Raw genomic sequence first — 17,549 nt, 5'->3', positions numbered from 1 at the left:
TATAGATACCAATGCCTAAAATTTGGGGGGAGGGCTTAATCAATTATATTAACCCCAGTGTTCAACTGGTACTTATTTTATCAACCTTGAAAGGATGAAATGCAAAGTCAACCTCAGAGGAATACTACTACTAATAATAATAATTTTAGCACAAGGCCAGCTGTTTTGATGAGAGGGGCAAGTTGATTCTGTTGTCTCCAGTACGTGGCTAGTACTTTATTTTATTGATTACAACCTATTTGGATTGATCCTAACTTTTATTACTTCATGTACTTTAGCAATATTTATTACTGTGTTTTTTTTTTCTTTATTATCTTATGGTTTATGTTTAGAAAAATCATGATATGTTTACATAAATGAATAAAAGAATTAAATAAAATTGATATATTTATAAACACATTTAGTATTAGAAATTGGTTTTAAAAAATGATATTCTTTAAAACAGAAAATAAATCAAATATCCTTTAAGTAACCATTATCCATCATACAATTCATCATGTTAACTGTGATCTTTACCCATTTCTGTCTAGAAGAACTGGCAATCTTATATTTTTATGACATCTTTCATTTTTGACCTATATGTCGTCTTGGCTGAATTTAGCAAATTTCTAAGATTGCTCCATTTATCATAATATCCCATTCTTTGGCACTATGAATATTTTATGTGTTTTCTTTTTTCTGTACTCGTACCATCTATTGATTACTGTGACAATTGCATTTTAATGCCTTCCATGTTGGCTGCTATAAAGAATTGCTGCTTTTGAATTGTCTGTGATTCCTTGCTTAAATTTTCAGATTTATTTTTACTGTTAGGAAAATTCTATGCATGTTTATTGTCATATATATATATATATACATTGTGTGTGTGTGTGTGTGTGTGCACACACGTATACATGTGTGTGCATAGATGGCAAAATAACAACAAATATTGAATTTTAAATATATGAAGTTGATACACACTGTTTTCTGATCTTGTTCATTCATGTAAGATATGTGCAACATTTGTGTCAAAGATTGTTTCTTGGAGTGATTCAACAGCTGAATTTGTTGGATCATCTTTATGTATGCTGTTCTGTTTAAACCAGCCTTGTATTTTGTGATATGACTGAATATGTACTGTCTATTTGTCTCTCTCATTCTCATATGTATATATATATATATATATATATATATATACACATACACATGTGGATAGATAGACAGACAGACAGCCAGATATGGTTTATATATCACAAATACAACCTCAATACTTGCCTTAAATCCCAGCTGATTCTATGAGAAAAATAGACAGAAAGGAGACAACTGGCTTAGTCTTTTGGGACTGCAGCATTGCAATCATCAACTAGTTCTGTGGCATCAAGCATAAAGCAACCTTCAAATTCACCCAGTTTGATATTGTGGACTTCTATTCTTCTATTTTGAAATCTCTCCTTCTAAAAGCCTTAGTTTTTGGAGATAATTCATTAGAGTCAGCAACCTTGATATCAAAATAATCCTGAATGCCAACAAGTCACTCCTTTTCCACAATAACTCCTATTGAGTCATTAACGTTTCCATGGAGAAATATGACAGGGCTGATATCCTAGATACCCTAAAAAACATATACTAATCGTTCAGTGATGCACAGACACAATAACTTGGTAATCTCAAACAGTATGAATGGCCAAATATCTTTATAGAGTGCAGCCTGAATATAACTGTCACTACTTACCTAACTAAAGTTTCTTGGATATACTGACAAATACTACTCCTATACAAGGCCTAATCAGGAAAATGTATATATCCATAAGAATTTCAACCTTCCCCAGCTATCATTAGTGATCTAGTAACAGCTGAAGAAACTCTAATATATTGACAGGTAGATATCTTCAATGTGGAGACACTAGTAAAGAGTGGCGTTAGTGAGAATTTAGTATATATGGAAGATCCTCAACCCCAACCCTAAAGAGAGTTGGAATTAGACATGTAATGTGATTCAATCCTTCATTCAATTTAGATACCCCTACAAATATAGCTAAAAGCTTCTTGTCCATAATTAGACAGCTTTTCCCAAGCATCCATTAGTACCACAAACTTTTTAATGCCCATAACATTAAGGTTAGCTACTCATATCTAGATAACATCACACCCAATATTGCATGCTTAATATGTAAATGCAGGGCAGACAATACTTGTTTGCTCATAGTGAGATTACTCTCTTTTAATCAACCATTATTACTATCTAACATTGTCTACTTTTACTAACACCTAGCAACTGATAGGGTTACACATAACACAGCAACAATTAACCTGATATGGCTCACCACATGGAACAATAACAATGGCAGTAAGCATCTATTTCCATCCACAGTTGCTAACTACATAAATTCTAAACACAGTAGGCTAGCAGAGGACACTATGCTGTCTGCTCTGCCACATGGACCAACAAATATAAATATCTGTTGTCAAATGTCTGTCCACTTCATTAAATGCCCTGATCCAACCAATGGAGATACCCAACTATTATCATTTCAAGGCCATATTTTTTCTTTGTTGCCACTCAGACGCCAAGGACTCAGATAAGTTAGATATTCAGAATAACATTTTAAAAACCCCTAAGTAATCCAATAAATATGTGTATATGTAGATATATGTGTGTGCATGTATGTTTGTACATACATACACACACATATATACTTATATATGTATACATATGTGTGTGTATATATATATATATATATATATATATATGTATATGTATATGTATATATATGTATGTATATATAGGTAGATAGATTGATAGATAGATAAAGTTAGATAAGGCTGGTTTATGGGATTACCTTGGGTTTCATGCCCATAAAGCACTTAGCTTTACAACATATTGTCAGATCCCAAACCTGCTGGCTTATGGCCTCTCTAACTTTATCTACATAATATACTGCGCTATAACTTCAAGTGTACTTTCATTTTCAGATTTATGTTTTACTGATGATCTATATATATATATGTCTGTATTAATCAAATATTGAATAAAGCTAAATAGGAAGCTATCTGAGCCCAAACAGATTTCAATGAATAAAAGAATGATAGTAAGTTTACTGTCAAATATTTCCAGACAAATTGTTTTACTATAGATATTTTCAAACTATCAATGGAATTTGATGTGTGCCAAATGGTCACTTAAGCTGTTCTATTTCATTAATCTTAAGTGTGTGAATTTGCTTGGCTCCAGATTTCTTTGGTAAGCAAACACAAGTGTTCAATCATCAACAACTTTTCTGCACAAACTGTACCTATGTACATTATTTACACGACATATCTGTACATACCTTTTGTATTATGCATACACAGAGGCGCAGGCATGGCTGTGTGGTAAGTGACTTGTTTACCAACTACATGGTTCCGGGTTCAGTCCCACTGTGTGATACCTTGGGCAAGTGTCTTCTACTATAGCCTCAGGCCAACCAAAGCCTTGTGAGTGGATTTGGTAGACGGAAACTGAAAGAAGCCTGTCATATATATATATGTGTATATATATGTATATAGGTGTGTATTTGTCTGTGTTTTTCCCCCCAGCATCACTTGACGACCGATGGTAGTGTGTTTACATCCCTGTAACTTTGCGGTCTGGCAAAGAGACCGATAGAATAAGTACTAGGCTTACAAAGAATAAGTTCTAGGGTCGATTTGTTCAACTAAAGGTGGTGCTCCAGCATGGCTACAGTCAACTGACTGAAACAAATAAAAAAGAAGAAAAAAAGAAAAATGCATACACATGAGAGTGCTTGAAAGAGAGAAACAGACAGACATGTTTGTCATTTATGTGTGTACATGTGTGTGTGTGTGTGTGTGTGTGGATATAGCTGTAACAGTTCTTACCACATAATTATGCATATATCCCAATGCATAATTTGCTTGATTTATCCTTTCCCCACCTTTCAGTGTTGTGTAAAGAATGAATTTCATATCATTTGCTTGTTGTACACTGGTGCTAGTTTATGGCTTGTTGTGAACTTCTTATTGTAACTTCATGCGAATATTCTTTTTTGATTCAGTCTATGACTAAATAAATAAGCATACATGTATGTACACAATTACACATAAATATAGATGTATGTATATGTGTATATGTGTGGGGGTACATATACATGTGTGTGTATATGTATGTGTTTGTGTATATATATATATATACACACACACACATATATATACATATATATTTATTTATATACACACACACATACATATATATATATATATATATATACACATATATTTATATTCATATATATGTACATATATATACACATATATATATATATATATACATATATATATATACACACACACATACGCACATACATGTATGCATATATTTATACATATATTTCAAACACTCACATATATTTACATACACACACACACTCACATATATTTACATACACACACACACTCACACACACTCACACACACATATATATAAAATTATGAAACTTTTAATGATTGTTGTTATTAAAGAAATTTGGATTTTTTTTTTCAAATTAGATTATATTTAACTTAACATCTCAACATCTCTTCAAAAAATGATTTCCTCCTGCAAAAGTGAATAAAAACATACTCACAATCAATCAGTACTGACTTATCTTATAACAAATACATTATATATATATAAAGAAAGAAAATCAAAACTCTGTATTGTAAAATATATTAATCAACAATATTTCTATATTTCTTCTGAAATATAGGAAGAAGTGCAAAATTTTTAAAAACTGTCTACAGTTGATGAAAGAAATATTGATGTCTTACCTGCAGAATATCAGATTTCCTTCATTTTGGTGTAGGGTAATTAATGATTTGAAATTCAATAATTCCTTTTTTCTTTTTAAATTTCAACCTCTTCAATTACAATCAATAATTTCAATTTTTAATAATATTGATTAAAGGCAGACATGGTCTTTCTTGACAGTACATAACAAGGGATATAACTCTACCTCCATTTAGGACTAATGGAGTGATTACAGTCACAAAAGATATAAAATTATCAGATTTTTCAGAAAAGCCTGAACCATTATTCAAATATTCATCAAAAGAGTTACTCACTTTGATATGAATAGCAGCCAAATTATTCCTGAAATCATACCGTTCTGTTGTAAAAATGAGAAGGATACATTAAATAATGTAGTCCTAAATTATGATAAGATTTGTCAGGTTTAACATTGGCTTGTTCAATAAAGGTGTAAACTTGGGGTTAATCCACAACTCGGATGCTCAAGTATCATTATTAATAATGTTAATGTGCTTCCTGTGTACATGCATAAAAAAAAATATATGTATATATATGTATACACACACACACACATACACACACACATGCACATGTGTATGTGTGTGTGTGTGTGTGTGTGTGTGTGCATCTGGGCATAGCATGGCCAAAAGGTTAAGATCTTTGTTTTGTATCAAAGAAGTCTAGGGTTCAATTCCACTGTGTGACACCTTGGCCAAATGTCATTTTCTATAGCTTTGTGTTGATCCATAACTTATGAGTGAAATTGGAAAGGCATAAGCTGCAGAGAAGCCTCTCAGGTGGATTGTACCTAGAATTCATAAAGTACAGCCTTATCACTCAGTCTTACTGACTCTACACTTCACCCAGAGAAATACATGAAGAATACATCTGCAGAATGCTCAGTCAGTATTCGTTGATACTGGAGCTGATAATTTAGCTGATTAAATGACTGAATCATCATTGTTGAACAATGGACACCTATTACTTATAGCAGGAAACACAGATGAGGGCAGCAGCATCAAACTCTCTCATTCACCAAATCCCTCATATCAAAGAAGGCTTCAAATAATGAAGGTGTAGCACAGCTAATGGTGGTGTCCCAGCATGACCACAGTTTTAAAGCTAAAACAAGTTAAAGAGTTATATATATCATCATCATCGTTTAACATCCATTTTCCATGCTGGCATGGGTTGCACCAGGTTCCCATCTGATCTAGCAATGTTTCTACAGCTGGATGCTCTTCCTTATGCCAACCACTCCAAGTGTGTAGTGGGTGCTTTTTACGTGCCACTGGCACAGGAGCCAGTCAGGCAGCACTGGCATCGGCCACATTCAGCTGGTGCTTTTCATGTGCTACCAGCACAGGAGCCAGTTCGAATAGTGGGATTGGCATGTATATATAATAATTGATGAAGAAAATGAAAGATAGATTTAGCACTTGTCTTTATTCAGTATGACAATTGTTTCAACCCATCCTGAAACTGTCTGTTATGGGTAGGATATTGTGCATCTAATTGTGTTGTATCAATCTGTGCAGTTTGTGTCACATCAGGTGCATGCTTAAAGAATAGGTCATCCCACTAGACACACTAGATATATTAGTGGATGTCCCAACTAGATTGTTGTAACAAATTTGGATGCACAATATCCTACCCATAACAGATAGTTGCAGGATGGGTCGAGATGATCATCATACTGAATAAAGACTAGTGCTAAATATATTTTCTGTTTCCTTCATCAATTATTATCTCAACCAACGCTGCAGAATTCCTGAAGTAGATCCAGAGGAAATATATCCCAACTGTGGATGACACCAGGTAGCCCAAACTGTGAATATACTTTACTCAACACACTAATTTACATATAACCATTAGTCCAAAAAAAATTATACACGCACACACACACACACATATTTATCACATAAATGTATTAGCTCTATACATTGTAGCATGCATTGTGAATTATACTTTTGATAAAGCTTGTCTCTTATAGCATAATGCTTCCAACTAGTTGTAGTTTTGTTTATATTTAATCAATGTTATTTAAATACCTTTATTATACTTTTAACATTGGTTAAGTGTCGTGAAAGTTGTGATTAAATTCGGGTTATTTGTAGTTAGAAAATTATCCCATGTATTCACTATTGTGCTTTATTGTTGAGGTTTTACGTAAATCAGTGCAAAATTAACATAAATGCAATATGAAATACACAGTAGCCTTAGGACCATAAAATTCATTGAATTATTGTGATGATTTTCTCTCTGACATTTTATTATAATTTAAGCAATAATTGATATTCTAGTCTGTAAAACCCAGTAGTTTGAAATGTGATATGGGATATATGTATGTTTACTTGCATATTCATTGACATTGGTGAGGGAGAACTGTGACATGCACAAACCGATAGTGTTAAGTCAGCCAATCAACATGGTTCAGTTCATTTTATATGAACGAATTTAATTTATTATATAGCTAGCTTCTTTAATATTAAATTTCTGATATTAGTTTTGATATAATTGTAAGATCCTTCTAATGACATCTGTCCAAATGTTTTTAATGACATAAGCATATGTATAAATGCAGATGTGCAATTTGAAAATGGTGTAACTAGTCTAAGAACCTGCAACATTTATTATAAGTTAAGTTGTACATCATGTAGGACTATATATATGTTAACATTATTTGTGGAGCAGTTTGCTAAAGTGTGTATTTTGAAGTCATGCATAGCTATGCATAGACAAATCCCCAGATTGGAATTTTCTCAAGGAGGATCCATGGTGTGCCTGTTGTATTTTCACTCCCTACCTGTCCAACACATGAAGCAGTTGTCCAGTTATTAGATTGTGGCAGTTTAAAAAAGTTTATGTTTTGTTGGTGGTGTGAACCTTCTTTCAATTTATATTACCTATCTAGTGTCCATCATAGAGTGGTGGGTAGGCATTATATGTTAACATCCTTTGAAACTGCTAGAATTGGCAGGATTGTTTCATGCTTCACTGCATCAGCTGTGTCAACATATTTCATTTTGTATTATGTAGGCATATCTGTATATATATGTGTGTTGGTATACATATATATACATGCACACATACACACACACACACACACACATGTGGATATACATAATTAAAGTTCTGTAAGCATTCAAACTTTTCAGAATTTAGTTATATTCAGATACTAAGAAATATTTTAATGTTATTGCAAGAGAATTAATAGCAACTCAGTATACATACTGCCTTAGCTGTACATGCTGTCTTAGTTATACACCATTCTCTTTCTTTGAGTTTGATATATAGCTCTGCACAAACGAATGATATCCCAAACAAATATTTTATATGTTGCATGTAGAAATTTCTGAAGAATGCAGAGTATTGTTTGGAGTTAAATATTATTGAATTTGATGTGCTTAAAAACACATTAATTATCTGATAAAACACTGAAATGATAGTAAAATTTTAATACAAATATGGAGCAGTTATTTTAGGTTTTGATAGGATGATTATTGACAAAAATTTATACTTTGAGAAATTAATAAACAAAGCCTTCTGAGAGAGTTTAATAAAGTAAATAGTCTGCCATTTATAATAGTAAAAATTAAATCAAAGGTTTTGCTTCCAACATACTGTTGGTTTTGGTTTCTTCACCATTGTTTTTTTTTTTTTTCATGAATTCCCCAAATAAGCCACATTGAAATTTCTCTTGCACATTCATTATTTTGCTTAAGTGTCACTGCTAACTTTTCAGATAATCTTCAATTAAGTGTTTTGAAGTAATTTTTCTAATGTGATGCTCTAATTCCATTGAATACATATTAAATAAAAGAAAAGTTAGAATAAATAAGCTTTGAGATTGTATTCATTTAAATGTTATCTGGAATGTCTGATAACTTTGTGTCTTACTTTCTTGTACGACAGTCTTATATTGAAATTTATCATTATTATTGTTGTTGTTGTTATTATTAGTTAATATAGACTAATTTGTATTTGAAATAATAAGATTAAATTGGTGTTTTCATTTTCAGGGAAAGTTTAAAACTATATAAGCTCTATAGAATCTGGTGTATATTAAATGATGTTGGAAAGACGACTTGCCATTTGTCTAGACTGAAATAAGAAAACTAAATTAGGAAATTTTATTTTGATTAGCAAACTATATTTTTATTTCAACTAAATGATAGAAATGGTACGACTTTGCTACGAGACAACTACATAAATATATGACATTTTAGCAGCGGGAAATTATCCACTTGTTTGATAGATTTTATTCATTAGTTAATAAAGATTAACAATGGCTTTGTCTTTTTTTTAACTGGGAATTTCTACAAAGTGAAGCCATGAAAACCATTGACAAATAAACCTTCTGAAAAGATATGAAAATAATGAATAAGAATTAAGAAACAGTTGCTTAAATGACCAAATTAGTCAATTTTTTTATGCTAAGTGTTTTTGTTGCTCAAGTTATCTTAGCAATAAAAACATTTTTGACACAATTTCAGACATCAATTTATCCATTGTAGTTAGTTTTATAACTGTTAGTCTTTCTTTTAGTGTTCCTCTTCTGTTGAAACTGATAAGAAATAATGAAATTATTTGTGTTAATGTGTTGAAAACAGAATTTATAGTCATGTAAATGATATGCTTTGTAAATGGATTATATCTTTGTCAATACTGTTCTGTGTTTGAAATATGTCTACACTCATATAAGTCGTACCATAATGTGTGTGTCTAAAAATATTGTGATAGTTTATAAATTTCCTGAAAGTATGCTAAAACATATATTGAAGTTACTATTATAAATCTTTTAAATGATATCTGTTGAAAATGATATATATTGTATTAAAGATAAAATTTTATTCCTTATTTTTATCAACTTCGGCTTGCTTTCTATATATGGATACTGTTTTTATTTAGTCTATGCATTATTTTTTTTTATTTCCTTCTGTCCATTATGGCATCATTTTCTATTCCTATTTCTTAATTATTATGTTTATACTGTGCATCTGTGTATGCAGTGAGAATGAAAATATCTTGTAAATATAAATGGTTTTAGTGTGTTGCTATCAAGTCAGCCTTGTGGAAGCTATTTCTTTTCAGAATATTAATTGTGATCAGGAATCAAAAATATGTGTGTGAAGGGATATACCTATACTAGTCTTACTTTATCAGTTTATCACCACTCTATATTATATGTGTGAGTGTGCATCAAACAGGAAATATGAAGCAAATAGAATTGATTATCTTGAAGTTACATGAATGAATATCCCAATCCTCATGGCTGAGGGTTGGAAACATCAGATACAACCACCACTTCTTGTGACATATGCTGTAGCCATGTCAGTGACAGTTCTCTCAGAGTTTGGGGTCTGTTTGTTGCATCATCATTCTTTCTTCAGAATGAATAGGGTTAGATGATCCCCAGTTCTCTTCCTCTCCAATATACTATCAAATTTAACTCTCTTACCTTTTGCCTCTTCGCAAACACTCACAAGCAGGTAAGGCTTATGCTCAAAGTTCCTTCTACATCTAGATGCCTTCCAAGACTACTCACATGTTCTCCAGAGACATACTTTAAAAATGCTCACTCCCAGTGGTCTTACAAGATGCCAGACACTAACTCAGAATTCTAAGTCCCTTACCTTGGTGTTATCTAGTCATTGATTCTACATTAGGTTCATCTGTGCTTTTGACAAGGTATTTTTTTGTTCTAGGTTTCTAGTCACCCTGCTCACCAGGCATGCTTGACAGTGCCATCTGAAGGCATGGGCACGCTGGGCAGTTGTCCAGAAGCTTCAAGTGTTCGAGGAATCAATTTTAATCTATGTATGCTATAAATTACTGTCAATTACCAGGGCCCAATGTATTCAGTTTTTTGGGAACCTATAATGTTGCTAAGACAGCCCTAAAGTCTGGAGGTGTTTTGTGTACAGATATACTAAATCTGACATGAATTTAGTACTTTATACTTTTGGAATAGTCCTCTTTGTTATATGTTCAGTATCATATAAATCCATAAGATACAGTAACAAAAATGAGAAACAGAACATTTTGATGCATTTATGACAGTTCTATATTTAAGAGACGAGGAATTATGTACATTATTTACAATTGACAGATATTTGTCCTCATCTTGTTTGTTGTTAACATGTTTCGGCTGATATACCCTCCAACCTTCATCAGGTGTCTTGGGGAAATTTCAAACCTGGGTTCTCATTCCTCAGATATTTTTCGATGTTGTTGTTGTTGTTGTTGTTATTATTATTATTATTGTTATTATTATTATTATTATTGTTATTATTATTATTATTATTATTATTATTATTATTATTATTATTATTATTATCATTATTATTATCATTATTATTATTATTGCTCAGGTCACTGCCTGGAATCAAACTCGGAATCTTTGGATTAGTAGCCTGCACTCTTAACCACTATGCCATATGTGTAGTGGTTAAGAGCGCAGGCTACTGACCCTAAGGTTCCAAGTTCAATTCCAGGCAGTGACCTGAATAATAACAATAATAATAATAACAATAACATTGAAAAATACCTTAGGATTGAGAACCCAGGTTCGAAATTTCCCCAAGACACCTAATGAAGGCTGTAGGGTATATCAGCTGAAACATTGTGTTAACAACAAACAAGATGAAGACAAATATCCATCAATTGTAAATAATGTAAATAATGTGCATTTATGACATTCATACTTTTCTCAGTAACTAATGCAACTTATGAAATGTCCTGTTCAAGATAGAAAGTGAGATTGTGATATTCTTTGCATCAAGAAACAATACTGCAGCATTCACCCACTAAAGTAGCATCTAATGAGAGCTAGTAAGGGAGTTGCTATGTAGTCATTTGAGCTGCTAAAAATAGCATCCAAATAACCCTCAAAAAATTGCCATAGCATGTTTTTAAAAAACTATACTGATGAGCCCCACCTTGGAAAAATATGAGATTGTCATGGCTTGAAGACCTTCGATTCTAGAGTTAAATAATATCATTTAATAATTGAATAATTTAAGGCTCAAGATAATTTTGAGGAGAGGATGTTTAGTTAAAGCCACCAACCTTGTACTTGGTACTTTATTTCACTGGACTCTTGTAGAACAAAAGTTGACTTCAGTAAGATTTAAACTCAGAGCATAGAGAGCCAGAACAATATCACATGATATTTTTTTTACCAAACCTCTAATGTTTCTACCATTTCACCATAAAACCAGAAATTGGGATAGAAAAGTGTTAGCTCATTAAATCGATCCCAGTACTTGACTTGTATTTTATCTAATTGGTTCTTGAAAGATGAAAGGCATTGTTGACCTTGGTAGGATTCAAATTCAGAATGTAAAGAGTCAGAGTAAATACCATAAGGCATTTTATGTGATGCTTTAACAATTCTATTAATCCAAAGTTCTTTTAATAATAATAAGAGCACTGACTTCTGTTATAGCCACAATATAAATTTTATGGGCAGTAAAATCTGATTTAAGCACCTAGTATTTGACCAGTGCTTATTTTATTGAACCCATTATATAGGTGGTACTTATTTTATTGATTCCCCCTTGTTTGACTTATGCATATTTTAAATCTCAGGGATGAAAAGAGAAGTCAATTCTGATTGGAATTGAACTCAGAATGTATGACAATGTAAATAAATATTGCAGGTCATTTTGTCTGATAGCCTACCATATCTGCTTCCCAACACACTGGTATAAATTTAATAATAATTTTGGCACAAGGCCTGAAATTTTTGTGCAGGGAACTAGTTGATTACATTGATTTCAGGGTTTAACAGGTACTTTTTTTTTATTGACCCTAAAAGGATGAAAGGCAAAATCAACTTTGGTGGAATTTGAACTCAGAACATTATGAGTCAGAAGAAACCATAAAGTATTTTTTCCAATGCGCTAACAACTTTGCCAGCTTTTTAATTTATGCACAAGGCTCAGGCTAGTAATTTTGAAGAGAGTTGATTACATACACTCCCCACTACTTGATAGGTAATTTAGTTCCCAAAACACTGGAAGACAGAGTTGACTGTAGCAAAATTTGAACTCTGAATGTAAAAATCCAGAACAAACACCACAAGGCATTTTTGTTGACACTCTAAAGAGTCTGTCTATTTGCTGCCTTATATAATAATAATGATGGACTCTCCCATCAAAGACGACAATGTGAGTATTCAGCTTCTACTAAACGACTTGCACAAATGATTTGTTTATAGTAATCAAATGCATGTGCTATACATTAAGCTCACTCCCTCCATCCAAATCAATGTTGCCTTAATGGGTACATGGTGCATTATGCATCAGGTACACAGAGCAATGTGAGGGGATGTGCGTTGCTCAAGAACACAACATACCACCCAGTCAAGGAACTGAAACCACAATATCATGATCATGAGTTTAACACCCTAACCTCTAGACCATGCATCTAATAATAATAATAATAATAATAATTATTATTATTTCTGCTAAAGACACAAGGCCTGAAATTCTGGAGGCGGGGACTAGTCAATTACATTGACTCCAGTGTTTCGCTGGTACTTAATTTATCGATCCCAAACAGATGGAAGGCAAAGTCAACCATGGCAGAATTTGAACTCAGAATGTAAAGATGGACAAAATACCACTTAGCATTTTGTCCAACACAGTAACAATTCTGCCAGCTTGCTACTTTAAACATCATTTAATTATAATAATAATAATAATAATAATAATGGTTTCAAATTCTAGCACAAGGCCATCAATTTCAGGTGAGAGGCTAAGTTGATTACATTGACCCAGTGCTGAAATAATACTTATTTTATTGACCCCGAAAGGATAAAGGGCAAAGGCGGACAAAATGTCGCTAAGCATTTTGCCCAGTGTGCTAATGATTCTGCCAGTTTGCCTTAATCATAATAATGATGTATTCCAATAAAGTAACGAAGTGTCAGAAATACCATGAATAGAGAAAGAAAATTGAAGACTTGTCTCTTTGGGCATAAAGCAGTCGAAGTGAGTGAAGTGGTTTTCAGTTGGAATTGAAACCAAGTTGATGACTTTGTTTTGCTGAGATGTTATCAATGCTTTTACCTGTTCACCATAAGTATAAATATAATAATGATGCTTCAATACTTGTAGAAGTAGTATAATGTCAATTGAATCTTAAGGTAATAAATTGCAAAATAAATACCATCAGAAGATTTGTGTTATTCATATCTTGAATATGAATAACACAAAGCATTATATTAATAATTGAAATATAAACCATAATTTTTAACAGCTGCTTAGTGAAAACTTTGATATCATGCTAAGAATTCTATGCCTCAAAGAAATATTTTGCTTAATAATTCTTTTTGGAACTGGATTGCAAAGCACATATAAAGATATAAATGATAGTGTATGAATATTAGATTAAAAACCCCTTTAGACAGGAAAAGTTGAAAGCTTCCTGTGGGACTCAAATCCATATCTCCTGTAGACATGGCAGCTGTTCTACCATTGAATCAAAGCAATCCTTCAAATTTCTCAATCTGTTTTAGAAACTTTGTTCTTACCAGTGAGAATTGTATGCTCTTGATTTCGTAATAATTTATAAACTTTCAAGGAAATGTGAAATAATTATCTTTGAAACTGGATCTCGGAGCACAGATAAAGCTTTAAATAAATAGCATGTAAATATTAGTAGATGAGGGTTTGAATCCCATGGGCAGCATTTGACTTTTTCTATGCAAAAGGATTTTTCAACCCAATATTTACATGCTATAATTTATAGCTTTATATTTGCTTCAAGATCCAATTCCAAATAGAATTATTTCACATTCTCTCGAAAGTTTATAAGTTCTTATGATGTCAGCATCTTGAAATATTTTTGGAACAGAAAGATCTAGCTATAGCCCCTTTCTTGTTTCAGAGTTAACTCCCTGTAAACCCTACATCTTACATCATTATTTTTCTTCTCTTTATTACTTTCTAAAGTGAATTAAGAAACAATTCTCTTGGTTTCATATAATATTTCAGTAATAGACCCTTTGATTATATGTTTGTTGTGTATGTGTTATCGTTCTTTCTTTAGTTTCATTAAATGTCTAGTTTAGAGGGGAGTAAATTTCAGGTTGGACTTATATAGCCAGATGTACTTCCTGGCACCAATCCTTAGTTGTTTTTTATGTAAAAGATTTTATATTCTAGATGAATTTGAAATAACAGAGCTTGTGGATGATTTGTTAACAGTAAACTTTAACTAACTTCACTGATTGTGGGCCCTACCACAGAAGGTGACATCACTGTCCACACACATAGCATAGTTTAGTAAACATTCACACAGACCCACATGCATACATACATATATGTATACACACACACATATATATATATATACATATATATATATATATTCATCATCCACATAAATATAGGTGTACCAATATGAGAAAAATACTGAATGCATTAGTAGTGTTTATTAGTTTAAAGATGCCGATTCACTCTGATACTACTTCAAGCAGTGATAGAGTGCTCATCAGCTTTGTGTGTGCGTGTGTGTGTGTATTTATACATACATATATATATTATTTATTACTAGTTTCTTGCATTTTCTTTTATACCAATGTTTTTTTAATGCAATCTTGTATTCAAATATTGAGCACCTCTTTGATTTCCAAATTTTTCTCTTGTTCTAAAATATTTTTTCTCTCGCTTTTCTTATTCATGAATATTTACAGTTTATAGTTTGCTTAGTGTTATCTTACTTAATTTTTCTGTTCTTAAATTGGATATTTTTCTCTGTTGATATAGTTCCAACTTGTACTTTTTCTCCCCTATCCCTAAACTAGTAAATATTGGTGGAGTTCATATATCATTTGTATTTTTATCCCTAAATTGCACATGATTAAAAAAAAAACAGAGCTACAATTCTAAAATCCTTTTTATAAATTATGGCGAACACGATTGAGAAGGAGGTAAGCATCTGATTAACAGATTCTGCAGCCTGGTGTCAACTTGTGGTAGGAGCCATTTGATTTCACTTAAACTGCTAATGCCCTTTTAAAGACATGACTGTAATAAGATTTATTTCCCTGTTCTATAGTGCAATTTTACCTTATCAAAATGTAGTAATATTTATCATTCTATAAAATACTAATATTCAATGAGATATTTGATCAAGTAACTTTATTGTTTTTAATTATCTTTGATTTTAGTACTTGGTTCTCTCAAAACATCATTCATGTGTATTTTGCTCATCATACAATTAAATTTATTTTTCACTTTTCTCTTATGGAAAAGACCAACTTCAGTTTTAATTTTCTTTTAAATTTTCAGTTTATCAATTTCTTTCTTTTAAGTTAATAACTAAGTTTTCATTATGTTTTATAGTGATACAATAATCATTTTGTTTTTTAGTATTTTTTAATTAATTTTTTTAAATAGTTCAGTTTTTATTTTCTTTTTAGGTGATATGAAATTTCCTTACTTGAATTTAACTCACATCTAAGTTGTGTAATATAAATTTTCGCTGTAGTTTTTGTGTATGTGTGCATTTGTTTTGTTTTTTTTAACATCCCTTCTTTATTATCCCATATATACTTAGATGGAAAACATAATGCACCAGTAGTTTATATTTTCCAGATGCTGTCAAAAGACATTCATACCAATTCTATATGGATGCTGTATACACAAGACTTAATTATTATAAACTTCATTTTTTTTTTACTTGCAGAAGAGGAACATATTTCCAGTTTAATCAATAGACATTAATAAGTAAACCTGATAAGTGCAAATAAATATATATAGTTAATAATAAATTTGTATAATTTGGAGAGCTATATTCTAATCATGGTACTAAACTTACACATCTAGAAATATATTTTGATATATTTTGTGTATATATATATATATACGTGTGTGTATGAGTGTATTAAAATATCATATAAAGTTTTCTTTATTTCAACTATCATGTATAGTCCGTTTCTTTTTCCTATTTTTTTTTCTTTTGTGTCTCAGTACTTGGTATTTTTGTTAAATATATTTTTCAATATTTCTTAGAACTTTCTCTTATGTTTCTTCATATTTTGATGATTTTCCTTCCATCAAAAAAATATAGCAAGTATCACATATCCAAATTTTACATTTGAACACTCAAGAATGTTGGACTTACATTTTTGTGCTTTGAAATGGACTGGTTTTATTTTCCTTTTTTTTTTTTTCCTTTTTTCTTTTTTAGTTTATATGAAAGGTTTTCTGGATTATCATCATAAAATAGAATGTTTTATTATCACAATTGGAATTTTTTTATAGTAATTAACAAAAAAATATTATCATATGATTGTTAACATCATTAGAATGTTACTAGTAATTTATCGAAAAGTGTCTTTTGATCAGTGCAATTTAACATGTAAATTTCCCTTCCCATAGGGAGAAGACTAGCCCAAGGTCGCCAGAAATTACTGAAGCATTTTAGACGAAGTTCTGGTCCTGGGCATAATTCAAGTTTCCGTCACAATAGGAGTTTCCGGTTGAAAAGGCAAGAAGGCGGGAGTAAGTACATAATTTTTTTTCCTCTTTCCAGGTTTTTCATATTTATTGATCTAAAGTAACCCATGGTAACCAATTTGTTATGGAGAAAGGAACAAGGCAAAGATAGGATAGTTAATGTTTAGTTTTAAATGATATATTATTGGTCAGTTTTTAACATTGATTCAAAAATGGTGGTGTTACCATCTTCCCTAGGAAGCAATAAGATAATGTAGGGGCAATTAGATTTATGGGATTTTCAGGTCAACCAAAAGCCTTATGGGTGAAAT

The 17,549-nt window shown here is 31.6% G+C and overlaps 1 protein-coding gene across 2 annotated transcripts in view; it reads left to right on the top strand.

The window, feature by feature from the left end:
• Nucleotides 1–17,549, top strand: part of LOC115225425 (protein unc-80 homolog) — a 318,484-nt gene that overhangs the window by 131,335 nt on the left and 169,600 nt on the right. For both annotated transcript variants that reach the window (XM_036498583.1, XM_036498580.1), the window contains one exon: nt 17,161–17,283. In XM_036498583.1, coding sequence (XP_036354476.1) covers nt 17,161–17,283 — 123 coding nt within the window. The remainder of the gene's footprint in view (nt 1–17,160; nt 17,284–17,549) is intronic.

The sequence above is a fragment of the Octopus sinensis genome, linkage group LG2, assembly GCF_006345805.1.
Source record: "Octopus sinensis linkage group LG2, ASM634580v1, whole genome shotgun sequence".
NCBI classification, from domain to species: Eukaryota; Metazoa; Mollusca; class Cephalopoda; order Octopoda; family Octopodidae; genus Octopus; species Octopus sinensis.
This window is presented reverse-complemented; position numbering and strand designations above follow the sequence as displayed.